Source organism: Halichoeres trimaculatus, unplaced genomic scaffold (genome assembly GCF_033239565.1).
Source record: "Halichoeres trimaculatus isolate MK-OKI-2021-1 unplaced genomic scaffold, fHalTri1.1 fHalTri1_scaffold_11, whole genome shotgun sequence".
Taxonomy (NCBI): domain Eukaryota; kingdom Metazoa; phylum Chordata; class Actinopteri; order Labriformes; family Labridae; genus Halichoeres; species Halichoeres trimaculatus.
This window is the reverse complement of record NW_027437189.1, coordinates 21,463,676-21,484,637: the sequence shown is the minus strand read 5'-3', so window position 1 is coordinate 21,484,637 and position 20,962 is coordinate 21,463,676. Positions and strand designations below refer to the sequence as shown.

The following is a 20,962-nucleotide window of genomic DNA, read 5'->3' as shown; positions in this document are numbered from 1 at the left end:
TATTCAGCAGCTGAAAACGATCTGTGGCCACACAGATTTCAATCTATATCCTGCAGTAACCACCTTAGAGGAGGTCATTACAGATCTGTGCTACATGATATGAATTCCATTACACTCAGGAGAGGAGGTTAAAGGTGGCGTGGCATTGTGACACCGTGGGGAGGAAAGAAAAGGAGAATCAGCTGTGATTGGATGTCAAGCAGGCACATAAAATGCTACTTAAAACGTATGTGGAATAACAAAAAGAAGTGGGCATCTCTTTTGGCTTCTGACAGAGAGGGATGTTCTGTTCTTGCCCGAGGGGAAATTGAAATGGGCTTGTTATGTTCTGCAGAGAAGTGTCTCTTGAGTTGGCAGCAGTAACACGGGGAGCGGCACATTCTGGCTGTCATGACTTTGTGCAGTTTTTCCCTCGAAACCCAGAGAGAAAGAAAGTTTCTGTCTGATTGACAGTTTTCGTCTCATCTCCTCATTCACAGTTAAAACAAGCAATTTTCAGCTTGCAGGTGGTTGATGAGTGCCTCATTTATTTCAGATAACAAGAAATTAAACATTATTATAGTCATTAAAGTGTCTTATTATTTTCAAATCAAAACTTCAAATCTTGTTACATCATTGCATACACAGTTAAAAAACACAAGATTTTGCACACAGATCAAACATCACTTCTCACGGGTGACAGGGTTGATTTCTTCATTGGGTCAACACGAATCACTGAGAGACCTGAAGAATTCACAAAAATAGAGTAAAGTAACAACATAACTGCAACATAAAGGCAAAAAGGCTGACACATGGCGGACAATGTGGTTTCATACCTGCTCCTCTTTTCCAATAACACAAAAACAAACTCATTTCTTACTCTTGGTTGTTTTGTACACCCATCTGACATTTTCTCTGGCACATTTCTTGCCCTATTTTCCTGCTTTGTGCTCATTCTAACAAAGCTTCAAAGAGCTTAGCACAGGTTGCCTGTAGCTACCTGCTTTAAACACAAACACCAGCACTGGCCTGAAACGGCTCTCTCCCTCCTCACTGAGGACTGCACTCAGGTTTCCTTTTGAATGAGCTAATGCTCTTTTCATATGTTTTTTTTTTTAATCCAGGTTAGGTGAGGGATTATGGATGCTTATCTCTGTATAAAGATCAGGGGATTAAAGTTATAATCCCGTTTGAACCCACGTACAGTTTTGTCAACCGTGTCTAATTCTTTTCAACTATGATCTACCCACTGCCCCAAATGTTTACAGTGGCACAAATCCAGATTATGTGCCTGCTCCCATCTCTGTTGGTCATTGACTAAATTTAAAACTATTAAGTTTGTTCAGCTGCCTTTTGAAATTCTGTGATCTAGAGAAATTCATTGGATTCACAAACTTTGGTGACCAAAATCTTTCTTTTGCTCAATAAAAACTACCCTACTTCTTGATTTATCACACTCTACCTTAAAGATTCAGTGTTATAATCTGCCTGTTCCTTGGTGTGAAATTACAAAGTGACAATCTTCTAAGCATGATGACACTGCAGTCATTTGTCTGCTTAGAGAATATATAGACACAATCTGCAGCAGCTGCAGTGTGAAAAAAACATTTCTCTCTTTTTGGACCCTCCCCCACCTCTTATATGCACGACACGTCGCAGCATTGTTAAATATCAAGACCATTCCTCATCCTAATGACCCCATGTGAACAGCATCAACAATTGCTTCCTTCTTTCTCTTTGGACTTTAATCTCAGCAACTACAGACCCCCACATCTTGCCACTGATAGGTAATGGAGGAAACAGGCATTGTGAATCACTCTTCGATGACAGCATTTGCCACTAAATGGGAAATACAGTGGCCACTCATTTGGTTTGAATATGAATGATATTATATGTCAGGAACAATAATCTTTGATGCTTGTTTTTCAGAGGACTAAATGAGTCTTTTGAACAGAGACAAACTCACTCTCATCGGTATTCTGCAGAGCAGCTGCATCTGAAACTTTGGCAAAATAATTGTAGTGTTGCTGAAATATGCTGCTTGATCTCTTTCCATTCAGTTGATCAAAGAAGGGATCTGTCACCACCATAGAGGGTTTAATAACAAGGACGACACGACACCTCTGCAAAGTAAAGCCAAAATGTTTGGAGCTCCAGTTAATGATTGTCATGGGACACGAATTGAACTTTAAAATTAACTCAAAGCCATTTTTCCCCAAAAACATTTTTTTTCTCATTGAACTCGGTTCTTATCTGCTGAAACATCACAAAGTTCTAGTTTTTCCAAAAGGTTTGTATTTATTCAGTTATTGAATGCAAAATGTGCTTTAAGGAAGTGAAAGGAGAAAAGGCAAAGCAATCTTCATTTATGTCACACTGATTTATAACAAATTTGATCTCAAAAGTTTTCTCCAAGAGCAGGTCTGAGTGCTATATATTTCACCAAAATCCAAAGTCAGGATTGGAAAGGTATAAATCAAATCTTCTCTGAGCTCACCGTAAGTGTTATGAGCAAAGGCTTCTTCTAACCAGGCAGACACTTTGAGCAGATCTGGAGTCATGCTGAGCCTGCTGAACTTGTCTAGATCATACAGATCTTAAAGTTCTCTGTCATGATATTAGTGGGGTTAAATGTGTATGCGGTGAGTGTGAGGTACAGAACAATGAAATTGTGGCTTTACGTGCCATCTCCTCTGTGCAGACTCTGGCTCCAAACGCTATCATCATCACCACGTGTCACTGCTTTTTGTAGAGGGGATTTTGTCTAAATTCTTGTTTTTGGCGGAGATTGTCTTATTTACAAGTTTATTTGACAAGGAAAAATGCATAAAATGTGTCTTCATAATGCATATTGAGTGGATGCCTTACAGGTGTCTATCTGTGGCTAATTTAGAGCTGCTGTTCTCGATTCGGCCTCTAAAACTACAACAGAGATTACAGAGTGCTAAGTTTAAGATGATGCGACCATTAAAAACATGCTGCAGGATCAGTGTATGCAATAAATAAATAAATAGGCAGGACTTCACCAGACACGGAGACAAGTTAAGGTACTCAGCGTCAGTCAAGCCACGTTTCCACCAAGCAGAACGGTTCGGATCATCTCGGTACAGCGCGCATTTTGTGGCTTTTCCACTGACTTATCCCGGGACAGATCCCCAAAAACCTATACGAACCGACCAACTTTTTTGGGACCCTTCCATATGGGTGCCAGACTGAACTGATCCGCTCTTGGAATGTGGAGCTACAACACTGCAGACCGTTGATTGGTCAAAAAAAACGTCACTTACCCCGACAGCGGCTGCATTTCTCCTGGTGGCACACAGTCTTCTCTGAAACAAAGCTTGACTGCACTTTGTAACAGAGAGCTACATGCCAATCACAGAGAGGACAAAATACTGCATGTCTTCCATCTATGCTCTTTGTTTACTGTGTCATGTTTTCTTCTTTTCTTTTATTTGCGGGGTAAACTGTGTCACACTACTACGGCGTCATGCTATTGTTTGACAGCTGAGGCTTTCTGCATCCAGCTTACACGCCGCCTACCACGAGAGGGAACAGTTTGCTGTGGCAACGTAAACAAGATCAGGCTTAACTCTACCAAACCGTGCCAAACCGTACTGAACCGAACCAGACTGCTTGGTGGAAACGCGGCTTTTCACCCTACATTAATGATTTTTATCTGTCTAAACTTTTTGTCGTCTTTAGTCAATTTTGTTTGATCTGTTGCGTCTCTCTATAAAAGCAGGAGCAGTAAACATCGTAGCCTCTCTGCCATGGTATTCATTTGACTGTAAACATGTGGCCCAGTGAGGTTTTGGGTTAGCAGCAGTGCACATCATGGACTGACATTGGATTGGTCAGGACCATATGGCATGGTGTGGGTTGGGTGCCAAGGGAAACCTGTAAATGACAGAATGAATTACTGAACGATGTGAATTGTGTAAAGAATCAGAGCTACTCACTACGTGGTTAGTGCAGTCACTTCTCACCTGTGTCGCTGAGCTTCAGGAAGCCGTAATGCCTTTATTATATCACATTAATCATTCACTGCAGCACTGCAAGCCACAAAGGATAACAGGCTGCAGTCATCTTTTCAGAATGAAACCACCTCATCAAAACTCTTTTCCACTGCTGTTCTACATTTGCTGAATTCTGATGTAATTATTTCTTCTGCAAAATTGGCTGTCCTTTTGTATTATTCCACTTAACCATAGGCTGTGTTAAATCACAAAGATGTTAAGTAACAGAATTGCAAGCTTTGACATTTCTATTCTCCAAATAAGCTCAAGGTTAATATAGCAATCAATAGTTCAGCCTGGATTAGACCCGTTCAGAGCTGAGCAGGTCCTGCAGCCTAAAACAGAGTCCAACTACATTTACTTTAAACTTTCTAACCAATCATTTTCCACACATGTGAAAAAATGTTGTTCTTATTTCAGAGCTGGAGGATGGTTGTTCAACAGAATAAGTCAATTAGATGTTTATTTATTCTAAAACTTTTTTTTACATGATAGGATAGCTTTACAGAGACAGAAAATGAGTGGAGGGCGGGGGCAAATACTGCTGGGACCAGGTGTTGATCCTACAACCAGTGTAGCTACTAAAAGCTCTGGATATGTGGCACTTGCTTTAACTACTTAGCTAAGCCAGTGCCCCCTGTCAGTACTGTTTGGTAAAGTAAGGCAGTTTATCTCTAGCATCAGATAAAAGTTTAAATATCCAACATGGAAATTATTTTTTACAGAATGAGTGAGCAATGGCTTACTGTGTAGCAAAAATCAAACACATTTCAAGCTGCTTGTGTTTATATTTATCATAGAGTAATAACTTACCTAAAAGGGAACAAAGACATAGAATAGAATAGAACTTTATTGTCATTGTAACAAGTACAAAGAAATTGAAGTCACAGCAGCAATCAAGAAAACAAAAAAAAGAAAGTGTATAGAAAGTGCAAAAAGGTCCATAAGAAAATAGATGATGACAGCTTGTCCATCATTGTCCAGTTCAGCCAGCCTCCACCTCCACAGGGTCCAGGACTGAGCTTCTTCAGTCATGCTCCATCTCTGTTAGCACAGCTAGCTCATCCATCTTATTGGAGATAGATCTTACGTTCCTGATAACGATGGATGGAAGGACAGGTCCATGTCGTTACTTCTTAGCTCACACCTGAGAACCAGCACATCGCCCTCACCTCCTTCTCCTCACCTTGTGGGAAGACATCAGGCCTTACACCAGTTAGCATTGACATGCTACAGGCTGCTAACAGCTGAGTTCACATGTAAACAATGCAGCCATGGTTACATGTTGGATTTCTAGAAAAACACAGGAGAAAAAGTAGTAAAAATATCACTGAAGCCACAAAAAGTTTGGTGTCCATGACCAACAAATGAGCCATACAAAGTAATGATCCACTCCAAATACAAAGATTACGAAAAACAGACAAAAAAATTACAAGACATGCACAAAGAAGAGAGAGCTGCTGCAAAAGGCAGCCATAGCCAACAGGGTGGTGCCTGGCAACTAATGGTAAGGAAGCACCAAAAACAGAAACAAAGGGTCAAAGTGCCCTTGACTTGCCCAATCCTGTGAAAACTGAAACATTGCTGACACAGTATTAAGTATTTGACATCAAAGTAATGCATCCCATCCCTCCTAACTGTATTACAGAGCTAGCATAATAAATGCAGAAAAGAGAAAAGATCTATTGCCACAAAGTGCATCATGAAGCATGTAAACAAACTGTATGTATGTGCTTGGTGATGCAAACCGGCACATTAATACCTCATGTTGACACAAGTTGGCTAGCTGGGAATTTGAATTGTTAAACATCAGTAGATATCCTGCTGGTGTTGTAATTTGAATATTTGGATGACCGTGCAGCACCAGAAGCATCACTGGAGACAAATATGAAACATAATTACACGTCCAGCTGATTAAAGTCTGTCAGCTCCTCACAGCAGTCAGACTGCAGACCTTGTTCTCAGCAGATTGTAGAGCAAGGAGGACCACAGCAGTGCATTTCACATAATTTCATCATCAAAGCTTATCCCCGGTGAGGAACCCTCCGCGAATGATTGCTGAGCGAATGAGGCCTCTTGATGCTGGACCCTTCATATCACCAGCTCTCACATTTCAGTCACTGAAGTGGCAGAAAAAAATGTCAGTCACTGCCATGAACAGGAAACCGCAAATGAATCACAGGAACTGTATTTATCCATTCAGTGTGCGCTTGCCCCTCAAGTTAACGAATCATTGTCAGAGAAAATGCCACGCTCAATAATGCATGTCTGATTTCAAAGTCCATTGCCCTTTTGGCAGCGGCTCTTGTCTCAGCGGCAGAGATCATAGCAGAGTAGTGCATCTTAACGTGTCTGGAGCTGATATTTTGACAATCACTGGATCTCATTTCTCATCTTAAAGGGAACATCCGTCCCTTTTTTGACAGGAGGGAGATAAGGTGATCTGCAGAGTGTGCAGGCATCATTGGTTTACTGGCTCTTGGAGATGCCATCATACTGCATGATTACAACCTGGAGTGAAATGTCAATAATTCAAGGACAGTTAATTAGAGATTGGTCTCCATTGTGTTTTGAGTTATTAAATGAAGAGTGTGACAGCTTTTTGTCACATTTTGCCTCACTTAATGCTGAGGCAATGGTTGTTTTTGGGCTCAGTGTTGGATGTGTAACTACTTACTTTTGGTCAGCGAATTTACTGTATATTAAGATATTGATCGAAGTTTGCACATAGGTTTGCAAAGCTGCTTTATTGAGCTTTGCACTGTGTGCAAAGCTCACACAGATATGCGCACACAGATAAGAACCAGAAAACCCCCTATCTCTTAATAGGTCCCCTGACTTTCTCAGTACTGTTGCAGGTCTTTAGATTATCTTTGTAAATAATGAAAAACACTGCTGCTGTATTCAAAGACTCTCTCCATCTAAATGTATGGAGTCTCACATCACTGCATCTCTGATCAACTCCCACAGTTTGACGAGGATCTGCAGCAGGTCTGACCTTCTAATGATCGGTCTCCAGCTGGGAGCTCTGGTGTAATCTGTCCTTCTTATCCCTAAAAATGACAAGAGAGTCCACACTGTATGATTGGAAAGTAGATACGCTGTCTTGTGCTAAGCTTGATGGAAAGGACTCAGGCTCATTGGATGCTGATAAGATAGTGGTTAAAAAAATCCCTTTTTGTCCTGCTTTGGAAAATACAACCAAGTATCTCTGAGGACAAACTTTAGTGTCACAGTTTTTCTATTTTTGTTACCACCAACGTGTCGGCATTCTACAAAGAAGGTGAGGCACAGAAACACAGTCACACAGGGAACCTTGTGTGTGCTGCTGTGTGTCTTTATCATCTGCTGGAGCAGGAATCTGTGGTAAACAACTGCAGACCCACAGAGCTTTTAACTCCCAGTGTGGTGCTCCCAAACATGGATCAGAAGAGTTTGTGTCTCAGCAGCTTATTTCCACATTGTGCAGATAAAACTCAAGAGTCAGTATTTTTAACTTGGTTGAAATTTAGTTACAGCGGTGAACAAAAGATGTGCTCGTCCTTGCTGTTGAGCTGCCACTTTAATGCCACTTTGCTATTTATAAAGCATCTTAGGATTAAAAGTGTCTTTAAAGGTAGAAAATTTGTATTGGCAGAAAACTGTGATGATAGACGAAGCCATGTTAGTACTAATGGCTGTGTTTACTGTCATTTAAGTGCCCTACATTGTTGAAATGGTATACAGCAGAGGTGGCCAACCTGTGTCTCGCGAGCCGCATGTGACTCTTTGCCTTTCGGTGTGCGGCTCTTCAATCCATCCATCCATCCATTTTCTATACCGCTTATCCTGTTACAGGGTCGCGGGTGGCTGGAGCCTATCCCAGCAATCATTGGGCGAGAGGCAGGGTACACCCTGGACTGGTCGCCAGTCAATCGCAGGGCTGACACATAGACAGACAACCATGCACGCACACACTCACACCTAGGGACAATTTGGTGTGACCAATTAACCTGGTAAGCATGTTTTTGGACTGTGGGAGGAAGCCGGAGTACCCGGAGAGAACCCACGCATGCATGGGGAGAACATGCAAACTCCACACAGAAAGACCAACCGGCCGAGGTGGGGATTTGAACCGGTGACCTTCTTGCTGTGAGGCTGCAGCGCTAACCGTTGCACCACCGTGCAGCCCCGGCTCTTCAATCCATTCATTAAAAAACAAACAAACAAACAAAAAGAAATTATATATATATATATATATATATAGTGGTGTGCAGATCATTCTAAACTATTGATATACTGATGCCAATGTCGAGATCAGTATATACTTGGGTGATGAGATTGAAACTTAAGTTTCAGTTTCTCTTCACTGCATGTGCTCCTCTCAATCGCTCATAGCTAGATAGATAGATAGATAGATAGATAGATAGATAGATAGATAGATAGATAGATAGATAGATAGATAGATAGATAGATAGATAGATAGTTTTAGACTCAGCTCCAAGTAAGGTTTTGAACACACAAAGTAAATCATGCTTTGAAAAATTTCAAGGTTTTTTTTTTTTAACTTTATGTCATTTTGTTTATGTGTGAGAGGAAGTTTGTTTGTAAGACCACATGTGCGATGTGGCTCTTTGTACCACAGTAATTTTGGTGGCTCTTGGTCTGTGACTGGTTGGCCACCCCTGGTATAGAGGAAGTGAGACATCAAACAGTGGTGTAAGAGTTGAGCCCCTGTTCCTCGAATGTACTATACATCTTCTTTATATGCTAACTGCCTCATCATTATAAATTAAACTGCTGCCAAACACTTTAGCTACAAACCGCACATCTTCAATTACTGAGAAACTTTGTTAAGTTATACAGCATTTGCCACACTGCATGACACTCTATCTAACTACAGTCTGTCTAAGCTGACAATTAACTGTGATACTGTGACACTGAAGGTGTGAAAGATATCTGATTGTTTTCACAGAGGCATACCTGGGAAGAAATGTGGGACCATTATTCTGTCAGCTGAGGAGCTGGGAAACTGCAGAGTAAGTCTTGGTAGTTTAAACTGCTTTAATGCTGGTGTTATCTGCCCTTAATGTGTTTTTAATGGTGAATGTTTAGCAATGATCTAGTTTGAAGTGGCTGCTTACGCATGTTCAATGTAGCTGATAGATTTCTGCATGTCACTGTAAATTTGTCAGTGAGGAGAAATTGTGCGTGGTGTCTCACTCAAGCAACAGTCTCAAGCCAGCTGAAGTGAGACGGGTTGTTTAACAGGCTCGACTTTCATAAAATATATTGCATCATAACTGTCCTCATTAAAGTCGCAGTATAAGCCATGTCACTGTGCAACTGTGTTTGCCATTTAGAAATAGTGTACATAGAGGAAATGCCATGAGTTTGAATGGTCGTTTAATGTGCTCCCCTTCATTCCAATCATTGAACCCGGCACTTCCTCCCATGTGTGTTGTGTTAATCCATGAGTCTGCATTAATAACCTGTGTCCACTAATGCACATTGGCTTTCTCTCCACACTGCTAAATGAAGATAGTGAATAATCACATTACACTGCCTCCACCGGAGCAGGAGCAAGACTTATTGACCAGAACCACCCGCCTCCCTCAGAGGCTATAAAGCAAACCATTGAGCTGCAACTATTGTACCAATGTTTTATTACACCCTAATGCATGTAAGCATCTAATGATTAAGCTTTATAAGTTTTGGAGCATGTCTAAGAAAAAGTACCTACTTTATAAGAAGTTGTATTTTTTACCAAGAGCATTTTTTATTCCCTGAGAGATACGCAGTCGTCGATTAGAGGGTGACAGAAAAGACATGCTGATAATAAAACTGCCATGTTAACCGTTACTGATTTGGCCCTGGCTAGATTGAAGTGTCAGCACTCGTAGTCACTGAAGGGCTGCTGTGAGTCATCAGGTGCATTGGATCTGCATTGATAGCAGTAAGCATTATCAGTGCAAAGCACCTCTTCAAGAAGCACCTTGTAATATATATGCAAATGATCGTTACCAGTAAAGATGACCATTTACTTTGTCCCAGACTCGATTAGTGAGACACAGACTTGGTGGGTCACTTCACTCACGAGCTGTTTACTTATGATTTGACCCTAAATCAAGATGCCTTAGGCGTGAGTAAAGAACAGGAAAGAGGAAGAAAAGGGCATTAATGCTGTGAAACAGACTGAAGGCCCTGTTGTCAGAACAAGTCCCCCACCTGTGAATTAAGGCCGTTTGGATTTGCCAGCATCCATCTGGACGCTGTTTATTCTCTAATCCACCTGTGACCAATAAATGAAGGCTGCAGAGTTACTGCATTGCCTGAGGTAAACACCGCAACTCTTGTTTGGGGAAACTGAAATCAGGAGAGAGGGAATTGATGTGGGGAAGTTCTGCGGGGACGATTAGCTGAGAGGCAGGTTGGCTCTCACCTTGGTGAAGGAGTTGCCAGGTATCATTAGACAGAGTTACCGCCTCTGCATGGATCAAAGGCTTCCTCTTGGCTGTAGTTATCTCTGGCGCAGAGGACATGCTGAACAGCGGCTTGCTCTCTCTGATCCTCACAGTCCAGCCACAACTCTGGACGATTGAAAACTAAGTAAACCACACAGCATTTTAAATATTACAGCAGTTAACCAAGAAGAGTTTTCCCATTTGCTCAGATTATAACGCTCCATTCCTATATCCTCCAATAACACTCTTCTTTTTAATTTTGTTCAATCCACATCTTTAGGGAAAGTGTTCTTCAGTTTATCACCGTAATCAGAGAACACATTTTAGCTTTGTCACCATTTCTACCAAACCCTGTCTTTTCTGTTCTTTTTTAAAACGTTCCTCATTCTGACAAAAAGCCCTTCACCTGAGGCTCACAAAACGGATGAAGTGATGTGTGAGGCATACAAATGATCTGGGCTCATGCTATCCCCTGGCTGGGAATCCATTTGGTTCTGCACAACAGAGTGCCATCCTGAGGATGTCACCAGCTTATGTAACCAGTACTCAAGCATTGTCTGCATTGCCTCGTGTTCCTTTGAAAGACCTACAGTCCCACTTTCTGAAAGTGACAGTAGGAATTCCTCTGCCACTTACCCCATGCAGCGATATCTTGCCAGAGCAGAGAAATAGAAGGGACGCACACTACACTCAGTATTCCCCTGCTGCTCGTGAACCTCTGTGGCTGGAATGAGTGTTCTGCCTTTTTTACCCACTTAATGAGAGAACACTGCGAGGCACAGGGAGAGTACGTGTTATCTCTGCCTAATGAAGGCTTAAGCCGTCGTGTTGCCATGATAGTGTAATTGTAGAGGCTGTGTCAGGGCCAAAAAGGACAGTTATAAGATGCTACTCTCTTTTAGGGCTTGGTTAACTGACCTAAGCAAACTGCTCTAACATAATATGTTTCTTTTCTTTAAAATCCACAAAATGAGCCACAGTGGGAAGCTGGGAAATTGGGTTTTTCTTGTGAAAAAGCTGTCTGGGGAGAGCTTGACACTGTTCAGGTACAAGCTGCACAGTAGGAAGTTGTAGAATTACCCTTGTATGTATCTCAGTATACACATTAGAGAAATAATTTCTTAACAAATACGTCTGCCAAGAACATTGTAGAACTAGCAGAAACTGGGATAATAAAAGGCAGTGATGATGGGAAACATAAAGGAGGAGTCCTGCTTTATTATCTGCTGTAATCAGCTTTGTATTTCCCTCATTCAAATTATAAACAACAGTCATAATAGAATAAGCCACATGTGCAAAGGACCAATCTAACAATTGTTTCAGTGTGCTGTATATTTGTTTCACGGTGCCTCTTTTTCTCTGCTGTTTCCAAGCTGCTCTGCTCTTTGTCCTGTCTTCTTCTGAGACAAAAAGTGGCGGGTCCGTGAGAGGCCGGTCAAAGGCAGAGCCCTCCACAGTGATGTGGGTCAGAGCAATCGATAGAGGCCCTGTCCAGCACAACACTGATTCAGATCTAATAGCTGCCCTTCAAAACCCTACAGCTTGGGAGACTAACAGAAAAAAAACAGCTTCTCTCTTTGGAGCCTCACAGAATCTTTTGGTATCCCAGCTGGCTCTTAACAATGTGATATGTAAATACTCTTCTTGCAGAGGCAGCAGCATGCAGAACAAAGCGGTGCACACAAGTTTGTAGATTTTGTGCAGCATTGGGGTAAAGACTGGCAGCAATGTGGAACACTTTGCAAAGTTTGTTCTCAGTTTTACCTGAACACTCAGTGCCCTCTATGTATTTTCAGTGTAATACAATGCAGACTAATACCTTGACCACAGGGAAAATATCTGGAACAAAGAGCATTATGGGGCATGTTCATTGTCCTTGTAATGGCAGCGCACATTGAAATGCTGCCTAAATGAGTGTAATTATGGTAATACCAGCCTTTCTAATGTATCATTAGCTGCACTCACACCCTCTGCATCCTTTTTGTACACAGCCCCTCCTCTCCCCTCTGATGCAGGGCTTTAAAATCCATTTCTGTGCCTCTGCAGGGTCCCTCATGCTGTCACTATGAGTATATTCAGCACAACTACGTATTTTCAATTTTAATATCCCTTAGCCCATCCACCGCTGTTATGCAGGAGTTACATAATAAAGAAATGTATTTCAGTTTTTGGGAGCTAGTGGCTTGTTTCAACCTGCTCTTATTAGGATTCACTCAGCACTTTGCCTTTATTTGGTGCTTCAGTGCTTTTATATCTTGGCACACAGCATGTATAAACAAACAACAGAAGGCAAACAGAGGCAGGAGCATGGATTCACAATGTCCTTTGCTTTTTTTGTCTTTTCATTTCTCTTTTGTTTTTTCCCCCTCTGTCTGTAGGATTATGCCACCATGCAATTCTGTGCCAACAAACTGGATAAAAAGGACTTCTTTGGAAAGTCAGACCCCTTCATGGTCTTCTACAGAAGCAATGAGGATGGCACGTAAGTTTGTCTGCCACTTCTGAGCTTTCATTCCAGCTTTTCAAAGACAGCCAGGAGGGCGTGGACATCAAAGATGGAGGCATCCAAGGTCGAGAGTATTTGATAGAGGTCCCTTGATCTGCCGCATATAGATACATTAATGCAGACACAGCTCACAGCTGAGAGTATGATGAAGAGATAGCAGAGTGAGGCTTTTTGTATGAAGACATGTACTCAGTATCTAATCCCGTCAACCTGCATCTCCAGGTTCACCATCTGCCACAAAACTGAAGTGGTGAAGAACACACTGAACCCTGTGTGGCAGCCCTTCTCCATCCCTGTCAGAGCGCTCTGCAATGGAGACTACGACAGGTAAGATGATAGATGATGTACAATAAAATGTTCTGCACACCCACACCCACACTCGCTCTGATAGAGTGTGATTTTCCTCTGGAAATGAAAGCCATGCAGAGTTTCAGTATGTGGTGTACATTTTTCAGAATGGGTTTGGTGCATCAAACTTGGACAGCATTGATTTTTCTCACTGTTGTTCCATCTGCTGCAGTGTTCTTATGGTCCTGTCTCCACCTATATGCCACCTTGCCTGAATGTTTATTGATTCGCCCACAACCAGTGAAAGCTTTTCAAAGAATTTTAAGTGTTTTTAGACACATCTTCTATCTTATCTGAATCAAAGGAAAGGGCTTGCCTGAAACCAGGGAGGAAGAATAGCTGGGCCTCTTGATCCGTAGATATTAGGAAGCCCTCCGTTATATGTGTGTATGTGTGAGTCTAGACCCAGATAGCAGCGTGAGTGTGTAGCGGTTGTCAAAAAACATGTCAAAGCCTTCCCTCTCTAACGCACTGGGTGTCAGCAGAGGTTCTTCTCTTCGATCCCATCTCTGCTCACCTGCATGGGGAAGCTAATTGGGTCAGCCAGATGGAGTGGAAGCATGAAAGGGGCCTGATTCCCTTTGAGGATTTTCATCGCAAAAGGAATTAATGCCAATTTAGGGGTCCCCTGGTGATTTGCCAGGGATATCCAAAGTTTGCTGTTCTGTGTTTTTTTAACAAGCTCTTTTCCAAGATTTGCACAGCAGTGCCTCTGCAGTTTCTTATTTTTGATTAACCACTTCTCAGTGTATCAAATTTTGAATTATCTTTGAATTATAAACGCTTTTTAATAATTTCAGCTAGCCTGAATTTGACCCACAGCACTGGCAGTGTTTCTGAGACTGTGCATTTCTTTGACTCAGGCATCTGTCAAATACACAGGCACTTTCTTCTTTATGCATTATGTGGATTTGATTAAGCCACAGGCCTTTTGCTTGTGTTCTTTAAATGTTTTTAGGTCGAGTCAATTAAATTTATTTAGGACACAATTTTCCTCAAGGGGCTTCACAAACTCTACAGTATATAAACCGCTCTGTCCTCATACTCTCGACTAAAGAAAGGGAAAACAGAGAAAGCTTTAAAGAGCAACTCCAGTGAGCTAGACCGGAAAAACAGAATCCATGATAGATCGTGTCAGACATATGTGAAAACTTTCACAGAAAAAACGTGGGTTAAATGTCATGCAAACTAATCATGGCCTGCTTTTTAAGTTGGCATCTGGTTGAAGAAGGTTGTGATTTGTGCTCAGCATCTTAGCTGGCTGGTTGGGAAGTGGATACGTAGCTTAGGTTTGAGAACAAAAATGTCTGTGATGAGCCTCTCTTCCAGTCTCTACCTTGGATATCAAGTTATGTGGACTTAATATGAAGGAGGGAACATTTTCCTGAAGTCTGCCCATCTGTATTCTCTGCAGAAAAGTGATTAGGTACATCAGCTCTGAGACATTTTCTACCTCATGAAATCTGTGATATAATTCTGGCATTAGCAAGCAGCAGCATGAGCAGCCCCCAGAATGAAACACTTCCTCAGCCTCAACAAAGCAAAGTCTGAGGTTACCATGACATTTTTATCTGGTTTTATGAGTAAGGTTTAGATCTAACTGTGTGATTGTGATGGCTTTATGAAAGGCCTTATATCTGAGTTATGAGATGCCAAACAGACAGCTCTAAACCTATTCATACATGTCAGGTCCAAACCGTACTTAAAAGACACAGAGACACTGGGAGAAGAGAAACAATGTCTCCATTTTGTTAAAGTGAAATTTTATCACAATAGCATTTTTCTTTATATAACAGTCTATCATGCAATGTTTGTTTCTATTTCCTATTATTGTTTCAATCACTTTTGTGTTTGTTGATTAAAAAATGAATACATTTTAGGGATGCACGATATTATCGGCACAATATCGGTATTGGAAGATATGAAAATTTCTGGCGATATGCACAGCCGATAAGGTGCTATTCAGTTAGGATTATTATTATTTTCCATCTGAAAAATAAGCTCCTTAAATAAAAGCACTTCATTTCTTTGCACTGCAGAGCTCTGTGTCTGTCACCAGGTTGTTACAGTAGCTCTAAAATAATCAAATGCAACTTGGTTATGTTTAAAAATGCATTGTACATTTAAAGTTCATGTGATCTAAAGAAATTATTTTTCTCTATTTCAATACTGAATGTCTTGAGTTTGAAGAGTAACATATAAATTCCAGTACAGGATAGACTTAGCTTTCTTTACAGTGAAAAAAACAAACAAACTTGTTGGGGTTTCGATATAGCGGCATATCGGATATCGGCAAAAATCCAATATCGTGCATCCCTAATACATTTAAGTTCTTGCAGGGCTTTGCAAAGCTTTTGAAGGGGGATATAGTTCAACCAAGACGTTACTTAGTGATAATAAGTGTTTAGATTTCTTCTGCCTACAAAATGTCATTATAGCTGGGCTTCCATTATACCTAGAATTGCACAAAACCTAAATATGGTAATAAAGAAATGGTAATGGAAACACCACATTTTCAAAAAACCTCTCAAATTTTTAAAAAGTTTTTTTGCCCTCATGAGGTGGTTTTTCAGACATTTTGATACAAAACTTTATCGAAAAAGTGCAAAGGAAACATCTTTTCCGGACGTTGTCATAACAACGCTCCTCCCTCACCTCCTACGTACGGCAGTACGTGTCCACTGCCACAGAAAACAGACTCCAGCTCTCATTTATGTGTTTAATGCAGGGTTAGGGTTGTTTGTGTTTTTGACTAACACTTGTGAAGGCATCAGGACGGCTGTGAGCCGGTCAGAGTCAGAGAGCAGCAGGAGGGAGGGGCGGAGGTGTGTGTGAGTGCGTGAGGGTCTGTGAGCTGGAGATGATGATTTTCATTCAGTGTTTTGTTCTGCCTGTTTTGAGTTAGCGTGATCATGACGGACAGTTTGGGCAGTGAATAAAAAAACTAATGTTTTTTTAAGAATCGGCATCATCATGAGTGCAGCATCCGGACGGACATTATGTTTTACTTTACTCAAGTTGTGCGAAATTCTGGTCATAATGGAAACAACGGCAAGGCACAATTGTTCTTTATCGATACTTCAGAAATATTGCTTTTATTTTGCAAAAAGTGTAATGGAAACCCAGCTATAGTAAGACACCTGTGGTTAAAGTTTCAGTTTTTTTATACAGTTTGTACAGTAAGTCTAATCTTGTAGTTTTTTTTTTTTTTTTAAATATGGCATGTTCATTTGAAACAGACTGTCTTATTTATTTATTTTTTAATTTCAGTTATGTTCTTTTAAATATACCACGTAACTTAAGATTTAATCAAATTGCTCCAGATAGGGCTGAACAACTGATTGAATTGAAACTGACTTTGCGATGTGGTAGAATGCAATTTTCAAACCACAAAGGCTGGAATTAAAAAAAAGAGTTTCATGTTCACAGACCAGGAGGGAACAAAGTAACCTGTACTCTTTTTTCCAAAAAAACAACAAAAGTCAACATGCTAATGTTGCCAACATGTATTTGGCAAAAAAACCTGGGAGCTACAGAGATCCATACAGTTGAATAACCGTGGATAGCAGATCCATACTCCTTGTTCACTTTATTCTGTATGGTTTGTTACTTTTTCTGACAAATGGAAATCAGTAAAATTTCACAGCGTTTCTTTTTGTTTTTCAATTAAAAAGTGAAGAATTGTTTATATGTTGACAGTACGCCTTGTTGTGTTGGGCATTTATATAACGATTCATTGCTCATGTTCAGTGAATAATGCAGAGGATACCCAACCCCCCAAATGAATAAATAAATAAATAAATAAAAAAAAATAATTAATTGATTAAGAAAATTGCATGCTAAATTGCAATCGCAATATTGGTCAAAAAATATTGCAGTTTAAAGGTCCTATATTATGCTCCTTTTCTGAAGTTTAATATGGATCATTGATGTCTTCATGAAATGGTAGAGATGGTAGCCCCTCTGTTCAGAACGCTCTGATTTAGTGGGCGTGACCTTCATATGTAAATGAGCCACCGCTGATACTGCCCCGCTCTTCCACGTCACTGAGAGCGGTGCCACGAGCTCCGAGTGCACAATGTTCAGAAAACAGCGAAGCTCGTTTACCTTAACATTACAGGCTAAAACGACAGGTTAACCGCAGCTAAAGTTAGCATCCTGAAGCTAACACAGAGACAGGGGGGACACTGAGGAAAAGCTCTTCCATCTGCTCCACAGCACACAGCATTTAAAATACTCACATTTCCAGGGTCTGAGGTTTGTTGGCGGATGGTTGGTAATGCGCCTGGATTCAGGACCAGTCTATTTGCTAGCCCTCTGTTGTACTGTCCAAAGTTGGAAAAGCAGTGGGCCGTGAAGTGACTAGCACACACATGCACAGTTTTACTGAGTGTAGCTGGCACATTTCCTTGATAAATGAACTCTAGCCACTTAGTCTTGTCTTCTTCCGAGATGGGAAGCTTGTGCATGGAACTATGTGGCTGTTTACAGCCAAAAACAGAGCAGTGAAGGCTCTTCAACTTTGGCAATCTCCAAAGGGGAGTGGGCGGGGAGGGGGTTTGGGGGTATCTGCTCTAGTGGACCAATCAGGTCAGACTTGCTCCTGATTGGTCAAAAAAGGGAATCGCTGACGGTGGCAAATCCCCAAAATCCAAACAGCTCATTTTAGGTCAGGATTTTACATTCACAAGCACTACTAAGTACAGGTTTTGTCATCAAATATCACATTTTGTGGGCTGGGAGGAAAGCCAAAGACCCACAAATTTCACTAAAAGTCTTAATAAAGTGATTTTTGCACAATATGGGACCTTTAATTACTTTCCAAAGTCGTTCAGCCAGAGCATAGCTCCAGAGCATTCATCATTGTATGAAACATCTTTAAATCCAACCAGGTTTCAAGTCAAATTGAATCATCTTTATATAGAGAGATTTACACCCTGATCAAGACAAAACAGGTTACAGGACAGTTGGAGACAAAGTCTGAGGATGGTCAATGCCCCAAACCAGAAAATCCTCATGTTTTCTAGCTAAAGGTAATAAACGTGTTCACTCCCCTTCCTCAGGCACGTCTTTTGGCCTCATGTGAGTCCGTAAATCTCCTGTGATGATTTGGTTTTAACACAGATCAGAAGGTGATATCTCTCCCAGTTCAGTCTTGCATGCAGTGTGTGCAGAAAGTAAAGCAAAATTGTTCTGGGATCTAATTCGGTGCAAGTCCACCAGGGGATTTAATGTATCTCGGTGCTAGTCATGACTCTGAATGCTAGTTGTGAGAAAATGACATTAGAGAAAATTGATGTTGACTGACGCATCACTGGAGAGTCCACTGGTACACTGGTGCTCAGTGTCAAAACATATTTGTTTTTATCTTTTCTGTTAAGAGTAACAGGATGGTTTGAATGTTCCCTCACACCTACACTGAGCGTCTGAATATCAAACTAGGTTTGTTTGTTTTTATCAGTATGAAGAGAAAACAGCTGATTCCAGGGCAGATTCACAGCACTACTCTCACTTCATCAGTCTCTGCACGACATTGATCGTTTGTTCGGAGGGTAAATACATCCAGTGCAGACAGAATGAGTTCAGGTCAGGATAGCAGAAGATCCCTCCATCACCTTGCCTCCTCCTGGACCCTCTGACACATGACTGACAGCTGCTGACGGGGGGGAAGCAACTGATCTTTCAATCAGATCAAGAAGAAAAGACAAAGCACTTTGCTGTGCCACAGCGAATTCTCTCAGGCGTGTTTATTTGGTTTCGCGCCTTCCAACTTATTTCTGGAGCTTACAAAACATGCTCCCTCTCAAGAGGTTGGTTTTCTATCTTGGGCGTGTGCGGGGGAATGTTTTTCCCCAACTGTTGGCAAATTTATAAACCTCTTCTCTCTCCTCTGTAGGAAACAAAAACTTAGTATTGAGCAGTTCATTAAAACCCTTGATGGGAAACCTTTTTAAATATCTACTGGGTCGCACTGCTGCAGTTAAAAGATTGTTCATTTGTTAGAATGAAATAACTGACTAACCCCAGTGTTCAGGGCGATCTAGCTTTAAATAGATAACACACTTATGTGGTTTATTGGCTCCTCAGAAGGTTGTCTTCTACAACTACATCCAAAACAGAAAACAGGTTTTAACTGATTAAATCCAGACTTTGTTGACACTAAAACAGCTTTAAACTGCTTGTTTGTGAGTTTTAGAGGATCTCTGTGAATATTCTCTCAACTCTGAAGAGTCTAAACACTTATTTGTCTCTTGTGTGCTCCAGGACAATCAAGGTGGAAGTCTATGACTGGGACAGGGATGGCAGGTAACGGATGCACCCACAGTCAGTTGTACTCAGATATCTGTTTCTGTATCATTTTGTAAATTTCCTAAAAGGCCTTGCCCACGTTCCATGTTCTTTTTTTCCCTTTTAATTACTCCATAATTTCATTTTCATCAACACATTCTCCATCATTTCTACGTCCCTGTATTCATTAATAATACGGCTCCATCTGTGCTTGAGTAGCTGTGGTTTAATTCCTCCTGCTTCTTTCATCTCCCACCTCTCAGGGTTGCACCTGGTGTAGCTGAATGAGAAGTATGATGCAATTTTTGTCTCTTTTCTTCAGCCACGATTTCATTGGAGAATTCACAACCAGCTACAAAGAGCTGTGTCGAAGTCAGAGCCAGCTTAATGTCTATGAGGTTGGTGGAGAGGAAAACTTTCTGTTCTTGTATCAAACTCTTGGTTTTTATAATCTTTTTACATAAAGGTAAACATAATTTAGCTATATTTGAAACTGTTTTTAATTTCACAAAATTTTGTCTATGTTTCTTCTTTTTCTTTCTTGTTCACTGATATTTTTTCTTTAGTTTCACTTTGAAGTCTTAAAGATGGTATTAGGTTATAATGTTACCATTTGTGTATTGATAAATCAATGTCGAAAGAAATTGTTATAATGGTTTTCAGCACAGCTAGCTCCATTGGTACATTTTTGCACTAGATATGGACAAAAGGGGATTCATTGATGTTGCCTGCACACATATGGACATAAACACCGCCAAAGGAATGTGTCATATCTATCCCAGAGCTGCTTTGTGGGTGTGTTACGCCTGTTTTCATTGCTGTCCACTTCTGATCAAAGCAAAAGTGCTGCACAGTCTTAGAACACAATAACATTAAAGCAAGTGTTAAGAAAAATAAAAATTGTGTGAAAAGAGAATAAAAAACAATAAAAAACAACAGATGGACAATAAATAATGGAAAAGGACCCTATGTTGAATAGAAAAAAATAGAAATATGGATGTTTTGCTGAACTAGTGTTAAAAGCCACTGCAAAGAGGTGTGTTTTTAGTAAGGACTTAAAGCTCTCAAGGGTCTGAGCTGTCCTGATATTTAGAGGTAGACTGTTCCAGAGAGTAGCTTTGTCCCCTCTGGTTTTAAGCCTCATTCTTGGTACCTCGAGAAGGACCTTTTGTGTCGACCTGAGTGCTCTGACTGGAGCATGCAGGTTCAGATACTCACTTAGGTATGAGGGTGCCAACCCATAAAGACTTTTAAAAACCAATAATGCAACTGTATACTGGATCCTAAAGCTGACTGGAAGCCAGTGAAGGGACGAAACCTGCTGGAGGTGCCGGAGGGATGACAGGTCAACACTCACGTACAAAGAGTTACAGTAGTCC

General features: G+C 40.9%; 1 protein-coding gene across 2 annotated transcripts in view; it reads left to right on the top strand.

Moving 5' to 3' along the window:
- Positions 1–20,962, top strand: part of cpne5a (copine Va) — a 98,259-nt gene that overhangs the window by 35,165 nt on the left and 42,132 nt on the right. For both annotated transcript variants that reach the window (XM_074681221.1, XM_074681220.1), the window contains 5 exons: positions 8,953–9,016; positions 12,820–12,923; positions 13,170–13,274; positions 19,560–19,601; positions 19,906–19,981. In XM_074681221.1, the coding sequence (XP_074537322.1) occupies positions 8,953–9,016; positions 12,820–12,923; positions 13,170–13,274; positions 19,560–19,601; positions 19,906–19,981 (391 nt within the window). The remainder of the gene's footprint in view (positions 1–8,952; positions 9,017–12,819; positions 12,924–13,169; positions 13,275–19,559; positions 19,602–19,905; positions 19,982–20,962) is intronic.